Source organism: Verticillium nonalfalfae (assembly GCF_003724135.2).
Source record: "Verticillium nonalfalfae strain VnAa140/NRRL 66861 chromosome Unknown scaffold_15, whole genome shotgun sequence".
NCBI classification, from domain to species: Eukaryota; Fungi; Ascomycota; class Sordariomycetes; order Glomerellales; family Plectosphaerellaceae; genus Verticillium; species Verticillium nonalfalfae.
In genome coordinates, this window is record NW_021167240.1 from 1 (window position 1) to 26,826 (window position 26,826).

Genomic DNA, 26,826 nt, shown 5'->3' on the forward strand with positions numbered 1-26,826 from the left:
CCACCCTTGCCCCCTAGGAAATTCCAGCCTCTCATTCGATTCGCAGCCATGGCCACGGCCTGCGGTTCAGGTGATGAAGAGATGGGCTCTTCGCCGCCGGATTGGATGGCGCTTTTTATGGGCATGAGCCACTTCGCTACCATATCTAGCAAAGTTGACAACCGCAACAGTCTTTTGTCCCCTGTACTTCACCACATGCGCGCCTTCTTCGACTATCGAGAGCGCCTGACGTTTCCATCATGCATTCCACGACTTTGGGCCGAGGTCGAAGCTCTCGACATAGACATCTCTCAAGAACGGAGGCAGATATACACGCGTGCTGTCCGCGAGCTTGACTTCATGATGATGATCTTCACCGAATTCCCAGAGACAAAGGAATTCTTACATGCGTTCACGTGGCTACACATGGTGGCAGACGACTTGATGCCTCTGGTCAGAGGGCCGTGTCCGCCCCAAGAGGCATTGGCCATCTTGAGTTATTTCTGTATGTCGATAGACTATTTGCCAATACATTGGTGGATGGCTGCCTGGGCTGATGGGCTTCGTCGATGGACAGTTGACCAACTAGACGAGAGGCATAGGGCGTGGGTCATAACGCCTCGAGGTTGGGGGGCCCATATGTGTGACTCCTTGTGGTCATCACAGTTCTCAGGCAGTGTATGATATCGAGAATGTCAGGACAAACATCGTAAAACGCAATGCTTTATCCCAAGTGTGAAGCGCAAACCCAATGCTTGACCGCCGCCATTCGCAGAAACCAAAAAGAAACAAAGAAAAGACCTGAATCGCCATGAACATGAATATACACCCAGACGTTTCATAGAACTCTGAATCCTGATGTGGAAAGGAGTATGTCCGCTGAGGTGGCGTCTACACCAAGCTTTTCAACTCAATGGGCTGTCGACTATAGAAATGCTCGTTAATGTCCGCCGTACTAGAGCTGATTGCCACGGGCTCCTCATACACGACATTACGTTGTTCAAGATCTCCGACATACCAAACCGCCAGGATCGCCATGGCGAGAGCCATCAATACAGCGTCGAAAATGTATATCCAAATCTCGTGAGAGATCAAATATCCTCCATTGCCCTGCAAATATTCGACCACGCGAAAGGCGCTTCGGACAAGAATTAAAAGGCTAGTCGTGTAGAGGACATAAAGATGACGTCTCCAGGAGATTGTGTTGACAACTGCCGATGGCGTTGGGGCGGCAGACAATCGAGTATGAAACGTGATGGTCACGATCATGAAAACGGAGAAGATAACAATCTGGACGAAGAGGCCGACGATAATGATCTTCTCGCCAAGTTCATATAGCTCAAGGGTGCCGACTGCCTGTATACCGCCTCCACCAGCCTGCAGCACGAAAGATACGATATCTCCAATGACGAAGATCTTGGTCAGCCATTTGACTGGAATAAGAGAGAGATGTTCAGCGTGGAGGGCTTGAATAATTCGACCAAGAATCATGTAGATCGACGCAGCAAAGAGAGCTGGAGCCACAAGAATCAACATGGATTGGACAACGAATGGTCCGATAGCCTCCTCATCGAAATGCGACATTATTCTTCCGCCGTAGCCGAGGGTCTGGACTGAGGAACACATTAGCGTTGTGATTGATGAGGTGAGTATAGGCGCCTTTTTTCTTACAGAGACCGCCAACCGTGAAGGCAGTGAAGTATAAAGCTCGAGTTCGCATCATTCTCCAGGTATGTGCTGCTGTTAAGAGCGCGAAAGTCGCAGCAGTGACGATTGCCGCCATGAGAGATGGAGTGTAATGGTACAGCGTGAAAACGAACTCTCCCTCTGCTTCTTCGGTAAGATTCGTCATATTGAAGGGGGCAGCGAAAAGGACAAACAGTGTTCAGATGTCTAGGAACACTGTAGAAAGCTGAAGGATATGGGATTCGAGGTTTGTTAGAAGGTTGGTATTGCGTTCGTTCAGGATCGAGACGATATTGAAGACTTGTAGGAGAGATGCGTGAAGTTGACAGGACTCAGAAGTTCTTTACTCAAATGGATCCTTCCTAGAGGTTGAGGTCAAAATCAAGACTTTTATATCCAACGATAATGGTACTGCAGGACTCGGAGGTTGCCACATCGTATTGACGCGATGCGAGTCCGAGATGGGCCATCAAAAAAAGGGGGCTTAGGAGAGGAAACCCCATGAAGATTGCGATGCATGGCTGCAGCGCTCAACCAGAAGTGTGGCAGTGCTTGCGGAGGTACCGAGCCTAGGAGACCTCGAAGGGTTTATGCCTGGGCCCTTGGCGTCGCGTCAGGGGTAAAACCGACTCCGTGTTTGCTCTAGCTCCTTTCGCCAGGACCATATGTGTTGGAGCTGTGTCAGTCGGACCATGTCCGTACCCGCACCAAGTCCGACATTCGCACTGGTGCAGTTTGAATATGACAAGATCTGTGTCGACCCCGCTGGCATCACATGCCAACCTATGTTCATTTGATCCTGCACATTGATATGGATGCAAGCTTGAAACAAATTTAGAATACGGTATTGTGCCAGCTTGCTGCAGAGCCGATGTGTTTTGTAAGATTCACAGGCCTCACACCCATTTCATAGAGTCAAGATCTTAAGTTTATCCCCCAGTACTGCGACAAACTTCGTAACAGACCTCGTGAGATGATAAAAGAGCCAAATTGAAGTTGACATCGAAAAGGTTTGCCTTTACCATGCCCAGTCACGATTTCTCTGGAAGACATTAGGTTGAATGTCATGGCATTTGGCCTAAAAGATGTAACCATTCTAAAGGTTTCCCAACGCTAAAAACTTAGCAACTATTTCAGCATCACTATCTGCAAATACTCTTTGAGAGTGCTCATTAGTATGCAAAGAAGCCGTTCTCCCTTTGGTGACAACTTCCTCCACTACACCCCTCCCCTTGGACTGAACGGTCTTGTATACACCCTGGGCGGGATATGCCAAAAGCCCAAACATTGCTGGTGGAGACTTAGATGTATGTCACAACTAGGGGGAAACCCGGAAAACATACCACTGCCAGGTCTGGTAACGAGACCCATTGAACCTTTTCCTACACCCTTGAAAAAGCCAAATGCGCCCTCTTTCTTGGCCCCTTCCAGAGGTTTCGTGACGACGCCGGTGATACCTGCATAGAAACCAGATCCAAAGTTCTACATCAACGTCATTATACTTTCTACTACAGTGGGGTATTTGGGGCGCGGAACAGCACTGGCTTACCTTTGCAGCCACAACCCCTCCAGACTTCCAATCCGTGACGGGCCCATGGTCAGTTACGGAATCGCCGTACAGTCGCGGCACTGCTTTCAATCCTTCGGTCAGTGCAAGGGGTACGTCCACGAGTGTTCCCTTCACAAGCGAGGTTGTCATCCCCTTGACACCGCGACCTGCGGCCGCCGCGGCAGTGGACCCCACGGAGGAGTTTTCAGATTCGTCCCCACGCACGCGCTTCATCTCCCTGAAGGGGTCGATAAAGGTACCACCCAGAGCAGTGGTAAAGTCTGTGATGGTGCCCAGCACCGACGAAGCTCCTGCAGTCAGTGGGTCCCACCGTTTGTTATCGACGATATACTCCTTGGGTCGGTAACTGGCAAACGATTAGCTGCCGTTGGAAAGACATCGTTAAAAGAAGCCACTGACGGTTTCACATCAGACATCTTCAGCTTTTTGGATCGCAATAGCGCAGCCAATGCAGCATCCGAGATTTTCAGAATATCGGTCGCTGCTTTTACCTTCTCTCCCTTGTGCTGGTAGCGCCACCTGGCGACCTCACCATGAAGGACATCGCAGCGCATGTCATCTAGCGGGAGCTGTTGTTGAAACAGTTCTACTGCACGCCTAACACCAAACTCCTGTCGCATCTTGCCCGCAATAGCCTCCGCCGCATTCTGTGCCTCCGGGCTGAGGCAGTACTGGATGGCTCCGGTCAAGCGTTCGACAGAGAGCGCTCTGTAGCTGATCGGTGGGGGCCCTGCGCGGTTCGACGCGATAACACCGCCCCAGAAGGGTTGACTGCATTTCCTGTCAGTTATATTCAAGGGCTGGAACGTAAGAGTCCACGAACTCGCCAAAGAAGGGGACGATTGTCGTTGGAATACCGTTCACGAGGCCACAGGCCGTGGTGCCTGCACCGCCGTGATGTACAACGGCAGCCACACGCTTGAAAAGCCACTCTGTCATGATATTAGAATCTGAAGCTCATTCTCACGAGCAGTTGGGGAGGTACGGACCGTGCGGGCAGTCTCCGAGATAAAACACAGAGTCAGTGTTCGGCTCGTCTCCACCAAGCTTGCTCCAGCCACGAGAGATGATGACCCTGACGCCAGCGATCCTGCATGCCTCTTTCAATATTGCCGTCATTTCCGTCGCATTATCAAGTACGATACTTCCGAAGCCGATGTACACCGGCTTAGGGCCGTTCGCTAGAAAGGCGGCGAGTTCCGGGGGAGGGGTGAATGAAGGTTCGTCTCGCATGAAAAAGCCGCAGATTTCTAGGCGACGTTGGCTTTCTGGTTCGCATGTGTTCCGATCAATTACTTACCTATTCTCGGGCCCCAGTCGCTCGGTTTCGGGACCAAAGCTGGAGACCAGCAATACGTGTAGGGTACCTTCATCAGGTCGATGATATCAGGGCCGACCGCCGCGGGCAGCGGCTCGAGTTCCAGACATGATGCCCTCCATGAGTTGATCACATCGCCCAACCTAGGTTAAGTCAGCTCGTTTAGAAGAAAGGCGTTGTGCAGACATCTCAAGCGTGACAGACGTACCCTTGCCATGTCATCAGGTCCACAACCCCATAACTCAAGTAGTTCGAGGTTTTGGGATCCATGTTGTGAGTCTTGACATTTGCCAACGGGTGTGGGAATGCTCGCGTAGCCGTCCACGGCATGGTGAACATCATGTGTAGAGGGATTCCTAGCGCTTGAGCGCAGTGTATATGCGCGAAGCTAGGGGGGTTCGCGATGATGGTGTCCGCGACAAAGGGCCGGCCTGAAACGGTGTCAGGCTGAACACAAGACTTCCAGCACCCGCGAAGCATCTCGTAAATCATTTTACGTTTGCGGGGGATGTCGCCGCCTCGGAGGGCCTCCATAGAGGGGATAAGGCCAGGGTTTTTGACCATGTACTCAGGAGTGTCAGGCATATATTTCTGGAAGAAGTTACAATACGGGATTTACATACGGACATGAGATCTTCAGGATCCCCACCGATGGGGTAGAACTCCAGCCCCGACGAGCGCACGAAATCTGCGAATGTGTCGTGTGTCGCCAGTCGCACCCTGTGGCCTGCTCTTTGCAGCGCCGTGCCTAGTGCGATGAAAGGCTGGACATCGCCTGAATACGTTAGTATTACCTCTCGCGATTATCATTTACAACCTCACCTCGACTTCCAACGACCTGAATATTAACATTGAGAGATGGGCAAGGGCCTTGCTGGGTTGCTGGTTCGGAAGCCTGAAATGGTGGTGAAGGTGGTAAAAGAAGTCTTAGTTCTTCGGGCTTTGTTGAAGTAAATTCGATATCAAGGCTGCCTTGTTCTTGATTTATGCATGAGCAGGTCATCCATCCGTTCGCGAAGTAAGACTTACCATTGACAGCTGCTGAGCTCGCCAGCACAGAGCCCGACGAGTGCACTTCATATGGCGGCGGAGTCTCCCAAGATGGATCCGTTTCTGGCGCTTCTCGGAAGCCGTCTACCTGGTCCTGCATTCTCGAAGACTCGTACGGCATGGTGAATGGAGTCTGAAGAAATCTGCCTGCCTGCTCTGGACGTGATAGAGACACATTCATATGTCGCAAATCAATGTTCTCCCCCCACAACTTTATACCACCACTACTCGAGCGCCACCGAAACTGAACTCGGTGCATGACGCAGATCGTGTCATGTTCACTGATGGACCTGATCTGTGCGCTGAGACACAAGGCGACTGGACTGAGTCGACGTTACGCTACACGATCAATCATTCGGGACGCTCGACTCCACTTCGGACAGCCCTCGCATTCGGGATCCGGTGCGATCCGCCAGGTTGGTTCCTAACATTAGTTAAGGTTTGCTACGGAAGACTTCAGGCCTAACTGGCTCAAGTCCCCAAAATCAAAAAAAAAAAAAAAAATCAAAAAAAAATCCGATAACTAGGTCTACCCCCTCTTGGAGACCCTTAAAAATGGATCTATCCTAGGTATGGGATTATCCAAGCTAATACGGCTTCATACGGCTTCGGACAGCTTCGTACAGCTTCGGACTATAGCCATGCCTTACGCCCATCTGTTGCCGTGCCTTGGGGCCACCTGTGGGTGTGCCTTGGGCCCATCTAAGATCGCACCACTTTTGAGGTTGGAGGTTTGTGTATACTCCTGACTAGAAAGCGAGTACTTGTCGTGTGTCGATTCCATGAGTTCCCTAGATTTAGTATCGTGAAGCCCACCGTTGATGCTGATACGCGAAGCCGAAGCGAACAGCGTCCGCAAGCGCCCAAGGTCCCGGGAAAACTCGCCAGAATCATGCGCCTTTCGCCACGAAGTGTTCTCTTTAGGCTCTTGCAGCGTCATCTTCTCGTGGAAGGTGGCCTTCAAAAGCTCTTGCACGTCGACGACCATGCTTTCGCAGTCATTGACGTCAACCGTTCGTGCATCCTCCATTGCAAGCCTCGCGAGTCTTTCGACGATTTCGCTCTGGTCAGCACATGCTGTCAGGGGGCGCAGGCCCGTGAGCATCTTCATCATTTGGAGCAAAGAGGCAATATGCTGATCATGTCGCATGGCCCGAGCTGCCGCTTCTGTCGTTCGACTAGCTGACTCGGCAGCCGCTGTTTCGTTTTGGATAATGTCAAGGTAGATTCGGAGTCTGAATGCCTGCCCCCTCAGCGTTTCTGTCATGTAAACCACGGCCCTCTCGCTGTTGACGGCGCGAAGCCGTCTATAAGTACGCTCAATAGTGGTTGCCCCGGGAAATACGACGAAATCCTGAAGGCGTGCAGAGATGCTCGATAAATGAATAGAGCAACCTTCCAAGAGATTTTCGAGGTCTTCAGCGTCATACGCTGGGATTATTTGGATTTGCAGGTTTGTGAAGCTTGATAACCGCCTAAGGATACACTGCATTAAAGTCACCTCGATCGTGAGGCGGCGTACGCTATCCGGAGCTTCTTTGACCGCAGAGAGAACGTCGTGAATCGTGAGGCGGACTTGAGAGTCAAAGTAACGAAGGCGAGCACACTGGCACCAAGCCCGATTGGTTCTGCCATATTATGCGCAATAGTCAGAGCCTGACTGAGCAATGTGTAGGGCTGGTCAAGTACCTACGAACTAGAGCAAGTGTGGGATCGGAGCTGTGTTTGGAAGGTGTAGCGTTGAGATTCGTACACCAGGTCGTAGAGTACTCGAAACATCGGTCGATAACGCTTTCTGTCGAGGCGACCTTATAGGATGTGGAAACAAAGTGCAGAATGAGGAGTGATGTGGCTCGTTCCCTTTTTATCCACGCCAGGTCAGGCTGAGCCATGCACGAGAACGCTCGCCCAATGGAACAGGTGCCCAATAGCCGACGTTCAGTCATATGCTCTTCCCTCTTCCCTGGCCATTCATTGAAATTCCACGGATGAGGCCTCCCGGACTTGAAACAAGAGACCATAGCCATCACATTTGCAAACGACGAGCACGTTCAACCTTATTCATGACCCATCAACTCCAACCCATCTGATCTACATCTTCACTCATAATACAAAATCCAGAGCAGGCACCAGAAGAGAACACTCGCCAGTGGCTCAACCTTTCCGAACCCCCCCGCTATGCAAGATTCCCAACCAGCCAGAAGAAGACAAAGGCGGAGGACCCCAAGAGAACTAGTATATATCCAAAGAAAATCTCGTATACAGGTTTGGTCGTAGTACAGCACATGCGCATCGACTTGGACGGATGAGCAACGCGGCGAGAGCTTTAGGTACTGAGACGCTATCTCGGGCTGAGAGGGCTCTTGCCAGGACCGACCGCCTTGCGTAGCTTCTGGAGTTCTTCTTCGAGCCTTCGCCTCTTCGCTTGCTCCTCCTGCGCGACTTGTTAGCTTCCATCGCGACCAAAATCTACGTAGCTGGAGTGTGCTTACCCGAATATCCTCCTGGAATTTCTTTCTCTCCTGCTTCATCGTCGCCCTGAATTGCTCGCTCAGCATCGACGCGCCGGCTCCGGGGCGCGCACCTGCACCAGCGCCAGGTACTGCCTTGAGCCTCTCAGCGTCGAGCTCCTCCTGCAGTCTGCTGACCTTGTCTCTGGCGCTGCGCATCTCGCCCTCAAGTTGGTCGCGTAGACTCGCCATCTCAAACTCGAGGCTTGCGCGAGCGGCCAGGGCATCGTCAAGGCGACCCTCAACATCGAGCTTCTCACGCTCGGCGCCGATAGTCTCGGCTGTAATGCCTTCAAGCTCCTTGAGCGTCGACGCTAGCTCATCCTTAAGACGCTCCACCTCCGTCTTCAGCTGCTCAACCTCGACCGTGCTCTTGACAGCGGCGACAGCGGCAGCCCTCTCCTTACGAGAGCCGTAAGCGCCGTCTAGCTCGGCCTGGGCGAAGGTGAGTTCCGTCTTAAGGCCGACCATCATTTCGTTCATCTTGTCCATCTCCTCTTGCTGGTCCTTGGCCTCCTTTGACTTGGCCTCAGCCTCTTGCTGCTTTTCCTCGGCGAGTCGCTCGGCATCTGCCAGCTTGGTGGTGAGAAGCGCTACGTTCTCCTTGGCCTGCTTGAGCTTTGATTCCGCGTCCTGTACCGTCGAGCTGACATCGGCCATTCTTGTCTGGACAGACCTGCTTTCCGCCTCCAGCGCCGCAATTCTGGCATCGCGTTCCTCAAGCTGTGGCCTGAACTGAGCAGCGCTGGCATCATTGACGGAGCGTGCGTTGTTGGCGTCTTCAACGTCCTGCAACGCTTGCGAGAGCAGTGTTTGGGCCTTGTTCGCCTCTTGCGCCGAGCTTTCGAGCAAGGCTCTGATCTGATCGATCTCGTCCTGCTTCGATCGCAGCTCTTCGTCCTTGGCCGAATCCGACTTGTTGTTCAGCTCGCGTTGCTGTTTGATCTGCCTCTTCAGAACCGACTTTTGGTCCTTCAACTTTGTAGCCTGAGCATAGAGCCACTGGACCTTGGTCGAGAAGGCAGACAGGGAATAAGGTTCGTTGACGTCCATGCCCTCATCTCCCGACACGTCATCTTCATCGGGCTCCAGACCCTGCTCCGCCCTCATCTTACGCCGCTGATCCTTGCGCTGCTGGATATCTGCAAAGCCGCTCTGAATTATGTCCCATAGCCCCATTAGCACGGCTTCAGACTGGTCGCCCTCTCTCTTCCTCGTTTCGCTGCTGGCGGTAAGTTGATCGACGCGGCTCAGCTGTGTTTCGAGGGCCTGGAGCGAGCGATCGGCGTAGTCAAACTGATCATCGAGCTCCGAGTTGGTCACATCAGGAGGAGTCGGGTACTTGGAGTCGACGGACAGCATCAGGTCGCGAAGCTGCGAGTTGAGATTGTCGACCCTGATTTCCGCGCGGGCCAGTGCTATAGACGCGGTAGCAGCTGCTGATTCGGCCTCTTCTAAGCTTTGCGACGTTTGGAATTCCTGGTCTTCTTGAACCGTCCGCAGGCCTCGCTCGAGATAGGCAAAGTGACTGTCGAGGGTCGAAGAACCCTGCAGAGACCTCTCAGATCCGGCAGAAGCGCCTGACGGCGGAGCCTGGTAATCGCTGTTCTTGGCTGGGTTAAGCTTGACGATGACGTCCCGCAAGGAGCGATTCAGCGTTTCGAGCTTCTGCTCCGTGCTCGATATCGATTGAAGGCGTTGGGTATCTTCCTGGCGCCAGGCATCGATCTCTTGCGCTAGGGCATCAGTCTGAGCGCGGAGCTGGTTGTTTTCATGCCGCAGCTGTTCACCCTGCCCCCGTGCTTGCGCATTCTCTTCGCTCCCAGCCTGGGCTTCGGATACTTCGTAGCGCAGGCGTTCATTCTCCGAGAGGAACTGGGAGTTGTCGCTTCTGAGGCGATCAATCTCAGCTTGCGCCTGCTCGTACTCGACTCGGAGGCGTTCATTTTCGGCTTGTCTCTGCGCGGTTTCGCCTCGGAGGCGCTCGATTTCTGCCTGTGCCTGGGCATTCTGCTCCCGGTTGGCGGACTTCAGCGGTGGCTCGATGGGGATGGAGCCCATGCCTCGACCGAGGGTCCCGTCATCGAGGCTCTGGTAGAGGCCTTGATCGTTAAAGTACATGTCGTCGCCAGGCTCCATGCTGTTGCGACCGTTTGAAAAGGCATAGAGACTCTCAGGACTCCCCGGCATGCCATTAGCAGGCGGGCCCATGTTCCGTGGCGCGGCCTTCTTTGATGCCTTGTGCGTCAACTGGAGAATGGCAGCCGTGTGCTGAAGCAGCCGCTGTCGGGGTTCCATGAGGCTCTTCTCGAGGTTCCAGAGTTGGGTGGCCAGCTCCTCGCATTTCTTCTCGCTCGCCTGTCTTTCCGCCTCGGCCTCGCGAGCAGAGTCTCCTCCGCTGTACCGGTTGAGCAAGCTCTTCCTCCTGTTTCCATCTTGCTTGCCGGTAGAATAAAGTTTGGACATGGATATCGCGGCATCCCGGTATTTCGCCTGAATGGTAAGATTCGTTCGGGCTTGTTGGATCCGTTGCGTCAACGTCTGAATCTGTTTCTTGAGCCCGTCCACCTCTTCCTGCGAAAGGATCTCGTAGGATTTGCTGTCCGTCAATGCCGTTTCCGTCAGAAGATGCACCTGTATCGGGTCTTTGAGGTCTACGAGAGCAGAACTCTGGATCTGTCCAGGGTTGAGCTGCACAAAGGGTCAGTAAGCGCCCCTGGTGTGGTGTCTGCCACGGAATACCACGAACCGGACTAGAACGGGGCGCATCGCTTCTGGAAGTGTTCGCCATATCCCTGGCGTATCCATCGACCAGCGTCTTGCCGTTGATGCCCAGTGGCTGCTGGTACTGGGCTGGGGAGAGCCTCCCCGGCGCATACCCATAGGGGTCTCTTCCTGGCGAAGACCGGTCCATAGCTGGTGACTATCCGCACAGCAGTTACCCAGCTCACAGCATCCTCCAAGCAGACTCGCTCAGGTTGCGCAAGAGAAAAGGGGGGGTCCGTCGAGCACGTCGGACTTGATGTAGCAGTTGGCGGTCGTCGCGTGGGGGCGCTCGATTAGGGGTTCGTTCACGGCTGGCTGCAGCGGGTTCCAGCACAAAGGCCCACTGGGACTCGGGAGTCGAGATGTTCGTCGAGGGATGTCGTAGCGAAGGTCGTCGGGTACGTCGAACCTACACACCTTATTGTCGAGTCGTGAAAAGAAAAAGAGAAAATGAAGTGGCTGCGATGCCATCAGCGGCAGGCATAGACACTAGGCAGGGCGGCATTGGCTGGGAGGAGAGGGCCAAGGGCGGATCTGCGGTACCTACGGTGAACCCCTTGCAGGCGCATCTGGCGATGCGCATTTGCTCGCTCCAGGCGCTATGCCCCTTTGGGGGCTCGCCCACGTCTTACTTTCAGCGCCTGGGGTGGCTGGGGTCTCTCGGCCACGCGCACCCGCCATGTCAGGCGCGTCCACCCGCCCGAGGCCAGTGCCAGTCGCGCTACGGCCCTGTATTTTTAGCTAGCCTCCTCTGAGTGTCGCCTTGGCCGGCGCTGGGGAATGTCCCAGTTGAGTGACGTGTTCAACTTGGGAAAGCAAATCCTGTCAGCGTCTAGCACACCATGTGCTAGCATGAGGCGCGCAACGCGCGAAGGAGAAGAAGGGTGGCCTCGAATTTGGAGAGGGTTCGCAAGCCATGCATGCGACAATGGACGCTTTGGTACCTCCTTTCGATCGCAATCTCGGGTCAACCCAGGGCCCTGGGCTAGGGTCGGAATAAGCGGGGCTGAGATATATGGGATCAATAGTCGATATCAAGACGTTACTGTGAGGCTCAACTCTAACGAAGGACATGCAAGAAAGGCTTTTGAAAACGTGCCAGGCTGTTGTGGCTGGCTTTATTTTTCGTCTGGGGTTTTTTCCCCCCGTCTGGCTGAAAACCTACATGAGCCCTCGCAGCTGGTCCTGCATCTCCTGAGGAACAGTCCTCTGCCTGCCCTCTCCTCCCTCGACCGGAGCCTGAACCCCTGAGGCCGTGGCAGATGTGTTTTCGCCCTCCAGCCTCCTCCTCAGCCCTTCAAACTCGTCGCGCCTCCTCTGTGCTCTGATGCCTACGAGCCACCCAGGCACGCGCCACCTCGTCATGGCACTAGGGAGGAGATCGTTCCTCCAGGAGTGTCCGACGACCCATCCCACCAGCGCACCGAGGACCGAACCCGGCCACTGGAACAGGGCCAGCTGCAGGGCGAGTGCGTACTTGTACGACTTATCTGACAAGGTGATGCCTGTGAAAGAGTCGCCCGAGGGGTTGGCAGACGACGTAGCGACCCGATATCGATAGATGTGTGGGATAATGGCATGGTATTGGGCGAGTATGGCGAAGATGATGGGAGTCGGACCAGCCGGCATGTAGTTGAAAAGTCCCGCTGTCAGCGGCCGAAGGAAGACTGTCAGAAGCAATGGCGGGATGACAGCTGTGAGGAGGCCAGAGACGACAATGAAGGACTGTGAAGCAACCATGTCAGCATCCGGTCCGTTAGCAGAGCGGTATAGAAACCTACAGCATATTTTCTCGATCCCCAGACCTGCTCAAGAATCCTCAGTTGATAGAGGGTCATGGAGGCAAACAAGGCCTCGCTCGAGTTTGTGTAACATAGCTGATAACTCAGCATTCGCCAGAATTGACGGTACTGCCAGAAATGCGAGTCCACGAGAATGTAGAAGTAATGCTTCACATCAAACAAACTCGCGACGACGGAGCTCGACACAAGACCAATGACCAGGGCGCGCGTCACGGGCGCATTCGTGAATGACATGATGGGCGAAGTGGCGGGGGAGCTGTTCGGTGGCACTTATGATCGCATCGTGTGTGGCAGTGGGTCAGGCACCGGCGATTGTCGTCGTCGTCGTAGGGCGCTCGTCGGCTTGGCTGACTCGTCCACGCTGAGGGCCGGAACCGTGAATATTCGATTGAGGTTGCCTAGTTTGGTCAAGGTGAAGAGTAGGCAATCAGGCAGTGCAGCAGCATGATCAACTGGGCAAGTTGGAGCTCGACCCGTCAATGATGCCACATGGACGATCTTCAAAGGACAACCCGAAGGCCAATCCGAAGGAAACCCCCCCTCCACGGGAGTTTAGAGCCAATGAGAATGAGTTGCGTCACAGGGGAGGGCCACTGGTCAGTGTGGCGCATTGGAGCTTACTGATTGGCGCTTGACGTGTTCTTCGAAGGCTCGGCTCGTGGTGGATGGCTGGGTACGTAACCCGGCGCGGCGCAGGCCACTCTCGCCGCCAATACGCAAGTGTCTTGTTTCTGACACTCGTGATAGCTTGGAAGGCCGACTTTAAGCTGGTTCGGCCGCCACTTGCTTCTTTTCCTTCCGTCCACACACCACCCGCACCAGCGTCAACTCTTAATACTGTACTTTTTTTTTGTTTGTGCGACTACATACCGCGCTATCCATACAGCCCTCCGAGTGCCTCAACGAACCAAGACAACTGGGATCGCCGAAGCTCAACAAACTTTCTGTCATCCGCTGCGACATGGCCGAGATCTTCCAGAACATCAGCAAATGGCTGCTACGCTCCCCTCCGTCCGAATGGGCCATCAACCAGCTTAGAGAGCTGTTGATCGGGGCGCTGAAACAAGGCCCCGTCCCGCAACATGTGGCATTCGAGATGGATGGCAACAGGCGCTATGCGCGGGGGAAACGGATGGAAACCATTGAGGGCCATCACCACGGCTTCGAAGCACTAGCAAGGGTACGTACGTCAATGCGGAAGATGTTTTGACCAACTGCTCACCATTTGCCAGGTCCTCGAAATCTGTTACAAGTCTGGCGTCAAGGTTGTGACTGTGTACGCCTTCAGCATCGAGAACTTCAACCGACCCCAATACGAAGTGGATGGCCTCATGGAACTGGCCAAGGTCAAGTTGGAGCAACTGACGCACCACGGCGACCTTCTTGACAAGTACGGCGCTGCTGTCAGGGTTCTTGGACAGAGGGATCTACTACGCGAGGACGTCCTCGAGGTTGTCGACAGGGCGGTGGAGATGACCAAGAACAACAAGAAGTGAGTGACCGTCAAGCTGCACGAATATCGTGCGATAAACTGACGACCCCAGAAACGCTCTCAACATTTGTCTTCCCTACACATCGCGGGAAGAGATGGCCACCGCGATTCGATCCACGGTAGAGGACTACATGACGCCTCCCGAGCCCAAGTTTACGGCATTCCCTGCTTCCCGCATTACGCAGAAGATTCTCTCGAAGCAGCTGGATGAGAAAGATCAGAAGGACTGGCCTGCGGTTCACGAGATCACGCCTATTCCTTCATCGCCTACACCATCCTCGCGGTCTGTCGCCGATGATGATACGGCGTCATCAGCGACACTGCCTCCCGGCTCCCCATCACCGCCGCACATCACACACCACGAACCCGGCCAATCCTTGCTGAAGAACCCCGAGACGATTACCGCTGAGACGCTCAACAACCACATGTATACGGCTGGAGATCCCCCTCTCGACATTTTTGTCCGCACTAGTGGCGTTGAGAGGTTGAGTGACTTTATGCTTTGGCAGGCTCACCAGGACACACAGATCTTCTTCCTCAAGTGTCTGTGGCCCGAGTTTGATCTGCAGCACTGGCTGCCCGTGCTGTTGGAGTGGCAGTGGAGGCAAAAGCAGATGGACCGTGAAGAGCGGCCCGAAAAGAAGAGGGCTCGAAAAGCGGTCAAGACGGCGTAGTCCTCGGCTTGGCGCGCGCGTCATGTGGGTGGGCATTTCTTGATTCGAGACTTCACCCTCCAATGCAAGACCTGGCCTGGCGCCTGGGTTGGGGTTGACGGAGGTTACGGTTGGGCTACTGTAATTAGTACTAGACGTTGGGACGGAAGATACCACGGCAGATTATACTCATACTTTTTTTCTTCATTTTCGATCCTTTTTTTTGGTGTCGTTTTTCTCACGAGAACACTGCCTACCCTGAAGAACCGAATGGCTGTGCAAAGTCAGGGGCGGGTTGCTTATCTGGGTGCACTTTCTTATCATGCTTCATTCTGTGGGTGGCCGTGCATCGCGCCTCCGACGTGTCCGCTCAACGTTGTTGCTGTGAGGAAAAGTGAAAACTAGAGTTCAATGTCAAGTTGCCGCAATTGTCATTGTCCAGCCCAGCAGCAAGACAAAGGCAAACGAGTGATCCAGGCCAGAATGCGACGTGACCAGCGCCCATGACGACACTGGCAAAGAGGCTTATCGATTGTAGTTGCGATCCCGATAAGAGATGTGGCTGGTGCGAGCCGAGGGGAAGGAGCTCCCACTGGAGTCTCTGGGGGCCTCAGGCCGGCTCCTCACTGGTTCCTGGCCCGTGACGGGATTTCTCCGCCCAAAGCCAGAGAGCAACAGCGCAGGAAATCAGTGGTAGGCGGCGGCAGGGCCCCCCCAAGTTGTCACTCTCTCGATCTCCCACCTCAACCACCTCACACGCTCGCTTCTACTCGCGTTCTGCCCACCGACCTCCAACATCTCCACACGATTTGACTATCCCAAACGCATTACGATGTCCTGAATCATTTCAATCAAGCTTCCAACTCTGCTCTCCGGTCGCATTCCGCCCCCAGGAGGCCCTCTTTAGAGTTCTCCCACAACTCGCACGACTTTCAAGACAAACCTCCTCCGGCCTCTTTGGCCTACCTCTCGACAACACCATCCCGAACCACACCTGCCCTTCTCCTCCCCTGCAGTCCGACCATGAAGTCGGCGAAGCCCCCGTCAGTGGACGGGCCGTCGAGTAGACGGTCCCAGCCCGTCCGACAGGCTCGAACCAACCCTCTGCGCGTCTCAAATCTGCGAGGGCCGATCGGCGGACGGGACTCTCTGCCTGGCGCTTCCAGCTCTGATCAACCCATCGACATCTTCCCCGCCGTCACACATTTCGCCGATGCGATCACCGCCCTGCCGAAAGAGCTCGTTCGCCATTTCACGCTGCTCAAGGAGGTCGATGCCAAAATATTTGCCCCAGAGGAAACCCTGTTCAACCTCGTCGACGCTGCCATGGCGCCCGTCGTCGCCGCGCAGCCCCCAGCGCCCAACGAGGCGGCCAGCTCACTCGCCCCGGTATCCGCGACCATCAGCGCGCAAAACAGCTCGACCGGCGTGGCGCACAGCATGCACATGCCACCTGCCCCCTCCGTCGCCGACTCCCACGCGCCCTCCGCTTCCGGCGGCCCCAACCCCGATCCTCGTCGCCAGCTGTACCAGCAGGTGGCCATCAAGATACAAGAGATGCTGGGTTCGCTCGAGGAGAAGAACCACGTCATCTCGACGGCCAACGACGCCCTGCAGAAACAGCTCGCCCGCATCGACGAGGTCTGGCCACACGTCGAGAACGAGTTCAGCGACGAGGCCAAGTGGGGGAGCACCACGCATTGGGCATACCCCGAAAACCGTGCCGGCAATAAGGCCGCCCACGCCGAGCGCTCACGGCGCGAGGGCGCTGCCGCCATATCGGCAGCTGCCCAGGCGCTGGCGGACGAGGCGGCCGCCAGGAGCGACGCCCGGAAGCAGGCGGTCCAGGCGAAGAAGAACCTTAAGACGCAGAATCACGACATGGATCTCGACGATAACGAAGGTCGCAGCAAGGCAGAAACTACGAAAAAGGGAGCCAAGGCGCGCAAGACGGCGGCCGACGCTGCCTCTGGTGCGGGCCCGGGCGTTACGACCAATGGCGCAACCAATGGCACAGCACCTCAGCCTAAGCGACGGAAGGTCGAGAAGCCGGCAGCCGCGACCGCGCCGGCAGATCGGGCCTTGGCTGGTGTGTTCGGGACCGATGCGCCCAAGACCAAGACCTCAAGCCCCAGGGGTACGCCGGCGCCCGAAGGACCCAAGAAGAGAAAGGCGCTGCCGAGTGGTAGCGGTCAGGCAAAGAAGAGGTTCGTTCTATCTGTCTGCTCACTCTTGGTTATATTCGCACACTGACACTTTTCGTCGCAGCAGGAACGGTGTCACAGACAACCCAACTTCAGCTACATCATCACCCGTCATTGGAGCGTTTCCAGACGCCAAGCTACCTCGTGGCTCACCAGTCCCTTTGCCTGTCAAGGCCCCGGTCGCCGCCCGCGCAAGACAAAACTCTATACAATCAACAGCAGATGCCAATAAGCTAAGACCGTCATCCTCTGCGTCCAACAAACCAAACGGCATAACGCAGGGCACGCCAGACCTCCCACTAACGCCCAATTGGCCGCGGCCGGGGGTGCCTGATCCCAAGCCAACAAAGGAGACGACGACTGCGCCAGCCAAGCCCGACACGGTCATGAAAGACGCCGAGCCCGTCGAGCCTCTGTCGGTTGCGAGCACCCCCGCCACGAGCAAGAAGGAACTGCCCACGGTACCGAAACAAGAGGAGATGGACCGCAAGAGCGAGCCTGTGCCGCAGACGGCCACCGCGGCCACCGTGACCAAGAGCGGCCGCGCCAGCAAACCATCGACACCAGCGTTGCCGAACTTCCCCGACGCCGTCGTGCGCTCGCGTACGTCGCGCAACGCGGACGGCAAGGACGCAGGCAAGCGCAAGAAGAGCACCTCGACTACGGCGGTGCAGGCGGCGCAGACAGCGCGGTCCATAGAGGAGGGTGCCAGGAACGGGAGCGGTGGCGTCGGTCTCGGTGCCGCCGCCGCACCAGGCGAGGAAGAGGAGGGCGACATTGACGCGGACGAGCCGCGATACTGCTACTGCAACAGCGTGAGCTACGGCGAGATGGTGGCGTGCGACGCCGACACGTGCGAGCGCGAGTGGTTCCATCTCGAGTGCGTGGGGTTGAAGGTGGCACCCAAGGGAAACGGTGAGTACTCTTTTCCCCAGTCCTGCGCCTCTGACGACCTGCATCTGCCTCCTGGCAGTGTGGCTGCGTTTCATTCCCCGCATGACGCGATTGCTGACATTTTTCGACAGCGAAATGGTTCTGCGAGCCGTGCAAGAAGCGTCTGACTGCCGCGGGCAAGAAGGTCAATGGCAGGTAGAGCCTGTGAATCTGGCGTACACAGGAGAGTTATCCGACGAACCCAGGCACATTCCACGCACAAGCATTCATCAAGCACCGTTATCGCTACTACCACCATCATCGTCATCACCGGTATGACATGTTTCCCGTCATACGACTTTGTCTAGTGCTTTTTTCTTTTCTATTGTTTTCGTCTTGTTCTCCTTGGGCGTTGGGAAAAAACATTCCTTGGACTTGGACGGGGAAGAGGAGGCATCCTCCTCCTCCACCGCATATCATACCAGGCGTTAGGGTTATGCGAATGTGAGCACGTTGCGGCGGCGACGGTGGGGAAATCCCGACATGACCCAGAAGGGGGTAGCATTCGGAAGTTTTCTTTTTTTTGGTTGTACGTGAAGTCAGTCAGACAGGAGACAAGTGACGACGAACCTGTCGTGTGGGCCCAAATGGTCCGGGTCTCACGGGATGACTTGAGGTGTACGTTGCGTGTGCAAAACAAGACATGAAGAACAAGGGGCCAAAAATGCAAAGAAAGGGACGTCATCGTGGGGCCCATCAACTACACGGCATAGCCCTTGAACACGATAACCGCGTGACTGTGAGGACCAAGTGACCCTGACCTGTTGGTGTTGGTCTGCCGTGGCTGCCGTTTTGGGATGATTTGGTTGAGGAGGCCGTGGTTGCCGGGGGGTTCTTCTGCTCAGGGGCGGAGAGGAGTGGTCATGTGAGCGTGCATCGTGGGCGGAGCGGAAGGGAGAAAAGGGAGCGCGAGCGTTCGGTCATTTGGCGAAAGCTGAGTCCCACCCCGGCCGAGCGCAGCGGTGTTGGTTCGGAATCCCAGGGTTCGTATAGGGAGGGGGCGAGTTCTAGACTCGGGGCGGCGGACAGGGGCACGATGAGGGCCATGCATATAACGCTTTAGGGGTTTATCCAGCTAAGGTAGGTACCTGCCTAGAGTTTACCGTCGGCCAGCGGCGTTTGGTTACCTGGGTAGGTAGCTAAGCTGGAAAGACATCCAGCGAGCAACAGCAGAAGCACAGAGCAAGCTGTCCTCTCTCTCTTGCGCCGGGTTCCAGTGGCTAGGTGGTGGGTGTGTGTTTCGGGGAATGCGAAGAAGGGGTGGGGGGGCGTGAACAGATCATTTTCTGGGGTAATTGGTGCGAACCGGACGGCGGCAGGCGGCAGATGCGGACAGGAGCATCTCCGGGCGGCGGTGGCATAGGATGGGCCTACCTAGGAAGCTAGCTGGCAGGCAGCCAGGCCCCGTGGTTACTTGCGCCTCATCTCGCCTCGGAGCGCATCGCATCATGTCACAGCGCCTGGGGAATAGAACGAGCGCGTTGGGGTGGGAAAGGGGAAATGCTGGTTCAGCTGACCTCAAGACGGCGCTCATTGGGCCAAACATGACGGGGGATGCAATGCATTGACGAACTGACGGGGTGGCTCTCGAGGGAACGGTGAGCTGGGGGAGACAATCCCGAAACTACATCGTAGCATCGAAGGTCCCTGTGCTGTGTTGTGTTGTGTTGTGTTGTAATGTGTGTGCATGTGTAGTGGGTGTGTGTATGTAAAATATTCCGGCTGGGTGGACGCGAGGCCCAGTCAGTGTTAGCGAGCGGTGCTGCGGCGGCTGGCCTCGGTTCATCAGACTTTTTTTGAGGGGTTCTTGGTGTTGAGAAGACGATGGATGGCTGGATGGTTGGATGACAAGGGTTGGTGTTCTTTTTTTCTTTCTTGCTTCGCGCCGACTTTTTTTTTTCTTCACCTTGCAGTCGCTTCCCCACAAATGGAAGAGGTCCCCGTCCCCTGCTGCTGGGCCACGAGGGCGTCCCGCTAGAAGGGCTCGGATCGGACTTGGGCGGTCTCTGTTTCGCACAGGGAGCCAGCAGCCGCAAGGTTCTAGCATGGGTTCGTGTTAGTCAGAGGAGAGAGAGAGCGAAAGAGCGCGAGAGAAGGCTCCCTGGTCTGGCCCTCGCCTCGCAGCGAGCGATCAGGTGGTGCGTATAGGCATCTACACTGACTGCAGTTGCCGTGCTGGCGTTGTCATCCCCCTTGACGTACGTGCCCTTGGCAGCTTACCTGAGCAAGCTGTTGATCTCGACCGTTTGCGGTCCACGGTCACCGCGGTCGCTTCACCACAACATGGCTGTTGAATGAAGCATTGGCAAGGGACATGGCCAACTCGCAATGACCAACCTGCCGATCAAGCCAGCCGTCCCCTCACGCCAGGCCTCGTCATGTGGCAGAAGAGACGGCTCTCTGTCGTGTCGCACGGGGCCAGCTCCAAGCAGCGCCTGGCACTCGAGCCCAAGCAGTTTCCATTAGTCGTAGCCTGCATCAATTACGTTTGCGAAACACCACCTCTTCACCTCACATGATCAGCCAACGCGCAGGCGCTGTGCCCTGTCTGGCAAGTCGTCTATTCGTGCTTGGCGCCGTTCCATCGACTTGTCCAAAGGGATGCACAAGAAGGAATAATGCTGCCGTTCCGTCAGTCGGACTCGTCGTGAAATTATGCAGCCGAAAGACACGTCAAGTGCCGTTGTCGGCCGTGGCTGGGGCGATCCGACGACGGAGAGACATGTTGAGGATATCCGAGTGTTCGCGGAGTTACGAGCAGGGGGGGACTTTGCTGGTTGTCTTGGTCACGATGTTCTGGAGCTCGGACGCTGAAGGTGATGCGGTGGTGAGGTTGGGTAGCTCGGTACAGGCTAGATGAGGTGAGGCGAGGTGGCCGTTCCTGGCCTGGGCTTCTTCCGCCCACCTCAGCGAGAAGGGGACGCCACAGCAGGACAAGGCAGCCGCGTGCTGGGAGGGTGCGGTGACATGACAGCACTGTGCCATTCTGACAGCGATGATGCCATCAGTGGACTCTTCAGCACCCGGCGGCTGCTGGACGTACCGTGGGTTTTGCCGTGCCTTGCTGTACTGCAACGCTGGCTGCACTACAGAGACCCCAAGTCGCCGATACCCTCTCCCCAATTGAGCAGCATCGCAATTCCCATTACCCAACGCGAAACTCGCAGCACCGCAACATCGCAACGTCGCGACACGACACCCCTCCCCTTGGACTGCACGACTGTCGCCATTCATGTCAGGTGTGGTGAGACCGGCAATTTGCTCGCGCGCTGGCCCGGTTCAAACAAGTGTCTGGTCATCTCGATGGCTGGAGTCAATGCCAAGAAGGCTCATGTGACCATGATCGAGTGGCCATCCCTTGGTTTCCATTACCCAATTTTTGCCAAAGAGAAACTCCAGCGTCTCCAGCGCCGGCCCTCTCCTGGTGGTGTCAATATGCGGGCCGGTGAAAGAGTCTCCTCTGTGCACCCTGACGGCGTTGTTTTCGCACACAGGTCAGCTTTGACCTCTCACACAGGGCCATCAGTGGCACACCCACCCTTGTTCCATGGAGATCCGGTCAGTCAGTCAGTCAGTCAGTCAGTCATTCATTGTGCCTGATCAACTGACGACCAACTGTGAGGCGACTTGCCATTCTCGTCTAGTACTTGATCCCATTTACACAGGATCTCTCGGATGAGTCGAAGCACCTGCAACAGAGAAAAAAAATCCCAGTTCGACAAGCCTTCCAAGACCTTACCGACATTGACTTTTTGGCCCTGACAAGACGTGGTCCTCTCCCCATCCCCATCCTTTTGATTCATTCTACCCTCCATCCCCGGCCGAGCTTTCCACATACCACAACCCTGTTTGGTCCCCTTCTGCTTTGCCCCCGCCCATCTCCTGCATTCCTCCGAGCTGGGTACCGACCGACCTACCTTTGCCTGCCCGCCTGTCTACCTACTCGACTACTACTTAGTCCGCCTGTCGCCTCCCGCACCATCTGGTTTGCTTAACGGTTGCGTCAAGCACGTCTCTGACTTACCTTTAACCCAACTTGCCCGTCTCGTCACACTCGAAATCTCGTGTCACCTACCCGGCCAGAAGAGGCTCCTTCTCCTCTTCCTCCACCACCACCACCACCACCACCGTCACCTCCACCTCACTACTATCCGTGTCTTCAGGAATTCCTTTGACACCAACAAACCTCCTTCCCCGCAGCACGACCTCTTCCTCTTACCTAAAAGGTCGGCCGTCTCGGACGAATAGCAAAAGCTTCCTGCTTTCGATCTCCATCTCGGTCTCCTCTGCTCTTTCCTCTCTCTCCGTCTCTCTCTCTCTCTCCCTCCTCTCTCACGCTCACACCCCGTACCACGCCCCGACTGCCACCCCCTAGGCCCAGCATGACCACCGCGTCGGCTTCTCAGAGCCACGCCCCCTCCGCAGGCCACGCTCGACCCCTCCAGCAGAAGCCTCAACCTAAATACAAAATGGATGTCGATCGCCCAGAGCTCCTCCGCCGTCCTTCGACCCCGGACCAGCACGGACGCTCCTCCTTTTCCTCTATTCGTGAAGACAGCTGTGGTCCGGCCCAGACCTTCACATCCTCCAAGGTCTCGTCCTACGCCACTGCTCACGAGAACGCCATCCTTGACGATTCGCCAACTCCCTCGCCGCCTGCCATCGATATGGCTGAGGTTCAGTTCCTACCACCCGTTACCTTGCCCAACAGCAGGCTGCATGGCAACTGGTTCCCTGCCAACAACTTCAAGGGATGGAAGCAAATCAATGTCAAGGGGAAGACGGCGAGCCGCAGCTTCGGTGATCTCCAAGCCCTGCACATGGCATGGAGCACCCCGCCAGCACCGTCCAAGGGAAAGAGCAAGTTTAGTCTCGGTAGCGCGCCCATTGAGAAGCTACCTCTCGAGCTGCTCGGTATGTTCTGCCATTTTTGTTTCCCTGGCTTCGCTGCCGTCCTTCCCTCGCACGTGTGCTGACCACCGCAGGCTCCATCATTGAGCTCCTCGTGCTCGATGTGCCTCCGCCAAACGGCGTCACCCGCCGCAATGTCGATCTCATGTCTCTGCTGTTGACCTCCAGGACCATGCACGGCGCGACCCTCAATGCTCTCTACAGGAACATCACCATCCCCCACTCGAGAATCTTCCGCAAGTTCCTCGCCAACACCACCGAACACCCGTCCCTCGGCACCATTACCCGACGACTTGACTTTAGCCACTTCAACAACTCGACCCTATTCGAGACGGCCAGCGAGCGCAAGACGACCCGCAACCTGACCTCCGAGACCCTACTGCAATGCCTCCAACTCACACCGCACCTTCAAGAGTTCCTCGCCATGGAGCACATTGACGATGACCTCAGCTCCGACGTGCTCCAGAAGCTCTTCTTCAACCTACCTCGACTGCAGGCGCTCGATTTTGCCGGCTGCACGTCGCCCTCGTTCCGAGCCTCCTTCAACTCGCTCGTGTCCATGGAGTGGCCTGAGACCATGTCGATCACCCGCCTGTCATTCCACAAGTGTCTGACCCTGCCCTCGGCGGTCTTTGAGACGATCCTCCCCCGCCTCGTCAACCTGACTCACCTCGACCTCGCCCAGACCAAGGTCACCGACAAGGCTCTCTGGTCGATTCCTCACACGGCCCGCATCACGCACCTGAACATTGCCAAGTGCACGCTGCTGACGGCCCCCAATATTATCCGGTTCTTTGCCGAGCACCCTGCCGTTCGACACACTCTGGTGTTCCTCAGCGTGGCCACCGATGCACGCAGCCAGCAGCTGCTGGCCCAGGAAGATGTCAGCGCCCTGCTCCCCGTCCTGCCCAAGACGCTGCGCTCGCTGAGCCTGAAGGGGAGCCGCATGGAGGAGTCGCACATTGAGCTGCTGCGGCCGTTGACGAAGCATCTTGAGGAGCTCGCTTTTGGACGCAATTTGGGCGTCATGGCGGCGTCCAAGCTGTTTGTGCCGGCGGAGAAGGACGAAGAAGACACTCACATGACTGACGCAGGCGATGCCGAGACCGAGGAGGAGGAGCCCGAGGAACCTTGCGCCCTGCGCTACGTTGACTTTTCGGACCTCTGGGGCAGTGAGCTCGACCTCGTCGATCTCTTCTCGAAGAAGTGCAACCTGCTGCAGGCAACGTCGAACCCGCTCGAGGTCATTGAGGTGTCGGAGCAGTCATTCAAGCCCCTGTCGCGCAACAAGACGCTCGAGCGCATCGGGTGGACGCTGCAGGAGATTGGCAGCAGGTGCTGGATGGTGCGTCTGCACAAGGACGGCGACCGCGGCCACCGCTGGTGGAAGATGGGCGCCGACCACTGGGGCATGCGGAAGATTCCCGTGGCGCGCGCCGATGTCGGCGGCATGTACGGCTCTTTCATGTTTGGCCGAAAGCTCTGAATTTGGTCTGCGATACCCCTTTCACGATTCAGCGGTTGCATTGTTGGATTTTGCTTTTTAATTTTGCTCGATGCGCAGCATGGGTGATGGGAGATGGAATGGGTATGGCACGACACAGCACAGCGCAGCGCAGCGAGGCAAGCCGTGATTTGGCTCGACTCTTGTCATTTTGTTCAGGGAGATTGTTCATGCGAACGCTCCCATTTGTTATTGGGATTTGCTTTTTGTCTGGTGTTTGGGAGATTCAAAAGTATATCCAGGGGCATGGACAGCGAAAAAGGGCAGCAAAAATACCTCGACACGACGAATTGCATTGGGACGGGCGGCAGGTCAAAACGACTGAGTTGGCATCTGATGATCTCTCCTCTCTTTTTTTTTTCTTGCTTGGTTGAAACAAGTTTCTCTATTTTCTGTACGCTATTCAGTCTTGGCAGAGTCGTCTGAGGATGATGCACTGTTTCGCACAAATGATCAGCCATGACCATATCGCTGCTGTACATTGCATCGCATGTGACATTGAGAAGTTTTGCTGGTGATCTTGATGGACGTTGATGAGGTGCGGGTGCGGATGCGAGCAGGGATGCTGTCACTGTGTCGTCATTGGCACTGCATTAGGAGACGCGGACCCTGCCATGACTGGACCCTGGGTGCGCTGCTTTAAGGACAAGCAGGGGCTGCAAGACGTCTCCACTTTGGGCCTGATGTGATTGATGTTACGTTGAGCCAGATGTGGCTTGCATGTGGATGGAATGCCAAATAAAGTGCCTGTACGACTTGGAAGCGACGCTCTCTCTTAGCAGAGCGAGACCTCGTACAAGGGGGCTCCTCAGTATCTCAGTGAATGTGCAAAACAGGGTGCAGGTTGCTTGGCATCTTGCGTAGTAATTGGGATCGCGACTGTGCCGCAGGCCCAGCCTTTGTACTGATGATCGAGGCTTCTCTCAATTTTTTCATTCTACTAATTTGATGGTCATTTTCAGTCTGCGATATTTATACACCCCGAAATGCAGTTCCCATTCAATGTCTGATGGAGCTGCCACGTCCCGGATTTCATTGGGCGTGGTCGTTCGTCAATGAGGTTTCGCTAAGCGCCTCGCCCGCGACAGGGGTCTCCGACGGCAGACGGCCGGCGATCGACTGGCAGCCAGTCAGCGGGGTGGCCGCCTCCTCGCGAGGTACGCCTCTCGCCCTTCGACCCAGGGACTGGTTGGCTGTGAAGCATTCGGTCTGGGCAACAGCCCGGCCCGGCGCGCGCAAGAGGTTCGCTTGATCCAGGCGGAATGAAACGGTGCGCGCGCGCGCTTGGTGAATCAGGCCTCGTCCGCTGCGCGGCTTGCCGCGTCAAAGGGTTGTTTGCTTCGGAGGAGGTACTGATAGTGTTATAAAGAATGGTCGTCTGGCAGCTTCTTGTTATGTGTTTTAGTCCTGTGATTCATTCATTCACTGCAGCCACTTTTCTAACGCCCGAGCCTTCTTTTTTATTGTCTTGTTTTCTTTGACTCTTTCTTTCAAGTCATCATCATACTGCAGGGCAGTCGCATATATACCCCGGAACAACAGCTCAGGGCCAGCGCCCAGATTGTTGCATCACTCCGCATTCCATCGGCCTCTACATATCTACAGCACGCCGGGACTTTCGATTCCCGCCATTCCTTCCTAATTCTACTTGCCGCCTCTGCATTCTGCATTCTACATAAAACACGATGGGCAAATTCGGACAGGCCATGCAGGCTGGCCAGACGGCCATCGAACTGACGCGCAACGCCCAGGGCCTCGCCAACGCCGCCTCAGACTTCCGCGCCGCCGACAAGCGCGACCTCGGCCGCCAGGCCGGCCACGCTGCCTTCAGCGAGGGCGCCGAGACGGGCAAGGCCGTCGGCAAGACGTGGCTCAAGACGTTCGAGGTGATCCCGCGCCTCGTCTGCCGCGCGCTGCAGCTCGTCTTCGCGCTCATCGCGTGCGGCTTCTACGGCCACCGCGTCGACGCCGACCGCAAGGACGAGGACGGCAGCGGCGGCTTCTCGCCCGAGTGGCTGTTCGCCGTCATCGTCGGCGGCCTGTCGGCCGTCACGGCCGTCGCCTTCCTCGCGGCGGCGCCGCTAAGCGCCATACCCGTCGTCGGCAGCCGGATCAAGATGTTCAAGACGTATCGCGCCTTTGCGTGGGACGCGACGCTGTTTGTCGCGTGGATCGTCGTCTTCGGCATCATGGCTGGCATCTTTCTCGGACGCGACAGCGATGACCCCTACAAGGGGGCCAGCACGGGCGCCATGAAGACGGCTGTGTGGGTTGACCTTGTCAATGCCATCTTCTGGGCCGTCTCTGCCGCGTATGGCTGCTTCAAGACGTTCCTGGGGGAGAAGGCCGATCAGGCGACGGACAAGATTGGCAAGAAGCTGTTTGAGAAGAAGCAACCGCAGGCGCCTGCCAAGAGCGACGGGTACGCGGAGAGCGTATGAGGGTTTG

At 56.1% G+C, this 26,826-nt stretch overlaps 8 protein-coding genes across 8 annotated transcripts; 4 read left to right on the forward strand and 4 right to left on the reverse strand.

The window, feature by feature from the left end:
* Nucleotides 1-870: 870 nt before the first annotated feature.
* On the reverse strand, nt 871-5,724 carry D7B24_002111 (uncharacterized protein; the record flags this gene model as incomplete). The annotated part of the gene is made up of 11 exons (XM_028636327.1): nt 871-1,592; nt 3,009-3,147; nt 3,215-3,581; nt 3,635-4,006; nt 4,059-4,167; nt 4,225-4,485; nt 4,536-4,696; nt 4,762-4,984; nt 5,051-5,120; nt 5,177-5,328; nt 5,583-5,724. 11 exons carry the CDS (start codon nt 5,722-5,724, stop codon nt 871-873), a joined length of 2,718 nt encoding a protein of 905 aa, XP_028497661.1.
* A 525-nt stretch (nt 5,725-6,249) lies between these two features.
* On the reverse strand, nt 6,250-6,717 carry D7B24_002112 (uncharacterized protein; the record flags this gene model as incomplete). The annotated part of the gene is made up of 1 exon (XM_028636328.1): nt 6,250-6,717. One exon carries the CDS (start codon nt 6,715-6,717, stop codon nt 6,250-6,252), a length of 468 nt encoding a protein of 155 aa, XP_028497662.1.
* Nucleotides 6,718-7,944: 1,227 nt separating this feature from the next.
* On the reverse strand, nt 7,945-11,027 carry D7B24_002113 (uncharacterized protein; the record flags this gene model as incomplete). Its single annotated transcript, XM_028636329.1, has 3 exons — nt 7,945-8,037; nt 8,096-10,804; nt 10,863-11,027. 3 exons carry the CDS (start codon nt 11,025-11,027, stop codon nt 7,945-7,947), a joined length of 2,967 nt encoding a protein of 988 aa, XP_028497663.1.
* Nucleotides 11,028-12,040: 1,013 nt separating this feature from the next.
* D7B24_002114 (uncharacterized protein) lies at nt 12,041-12,915 on the reverse strand (the record flags this gene model as incomplete). The annotated part of the gene is made up of 2 exons (XM_028636330.1): nt 12,041-12,604; nt 12,661-12,915. 2 exons carry the CDS (start codon nt 12,913-12,915, stop codon nt 12,041-12,043), a joined length of 819 nt encoding a protein of 272 aa, XP_028497664.1.
* Nucleotides 12,916-13,642: 727 nt separating this feature from the next.
* RER2 (cis-prenyltransferase) lies at nt 13,643-14,847 on the forward strand (the record flags this gene model as incomplete). The annotated part of the gene is made up of 3 exons (XM_028636331.1): nt 13,643-13,861; nt 13,914-14,173; nt 14,226-14,847. 3 exons carry the CDS (start codon nt 13,643-13,645, stop codon nt 14,845-14,847), a joined length of 1,101 nt encoding a protein of 366 aa, XP_028497665.1.
* Nucleotides 14,848-15,849: 1,002 nt separating this feature from the next.
* Nucleotides 15,850-18,123, forward strand: D7B24_002116 (uncharacterized protein; the record flags this gene model as incomplete). Its single annotated transcript, XM_028636332.1, has 3 exons — nt 15,850-17,033; nt 17,095-17,945; nt 18,056-18,123. The coding sequence occupies 3 exons, from the start codon at nt 15,850-15,852 to the stop codon at nt 18,121-18,123; spliced, it is 2,103 nt and encodes a 700-aa protein (XP_028497666.1).
* A 4,222-nt stretch (nt 18,124-22,345) lies between these two features.
* D7B24_002117 (uncharacterized protein) lies at nt 22,346-24,360 on the forward strand (the record flags this gene model as incomplete). The annotated part of the gene is made up of 2 exons (XM_028636333.1): nt 22,346-22,877; nt 22,949-24,360. 2 exons carry the CDS (start codon nt 22,346-22,348, stop codon nt 24,358-24,360), a joined length of 1,944 nt encoding a protein of 647 aa, XP_028497667.1.
* A 1,703-nt stretch (nt 24,361-26,063) lies between these two features.
* On the forward strand, nt 26,064-26,819 carry D7B24_002118 (uncharacterized protein; the record flags this gene model as incomplete). The annotated part of the gene is made up of 1 exon (XM_028636334.1): nt 26,064-26,819. The coding sequence occupies one exon, from the start codon at nt 26,064-26,066 to the stop codon at nt 26,817-26,819; it is 756 nt and encodes a 251-aa protein (XP_028497668.1).
* Between the last annotated feature and the right edge of the window lie 7 nt (nt 26,820-26,826).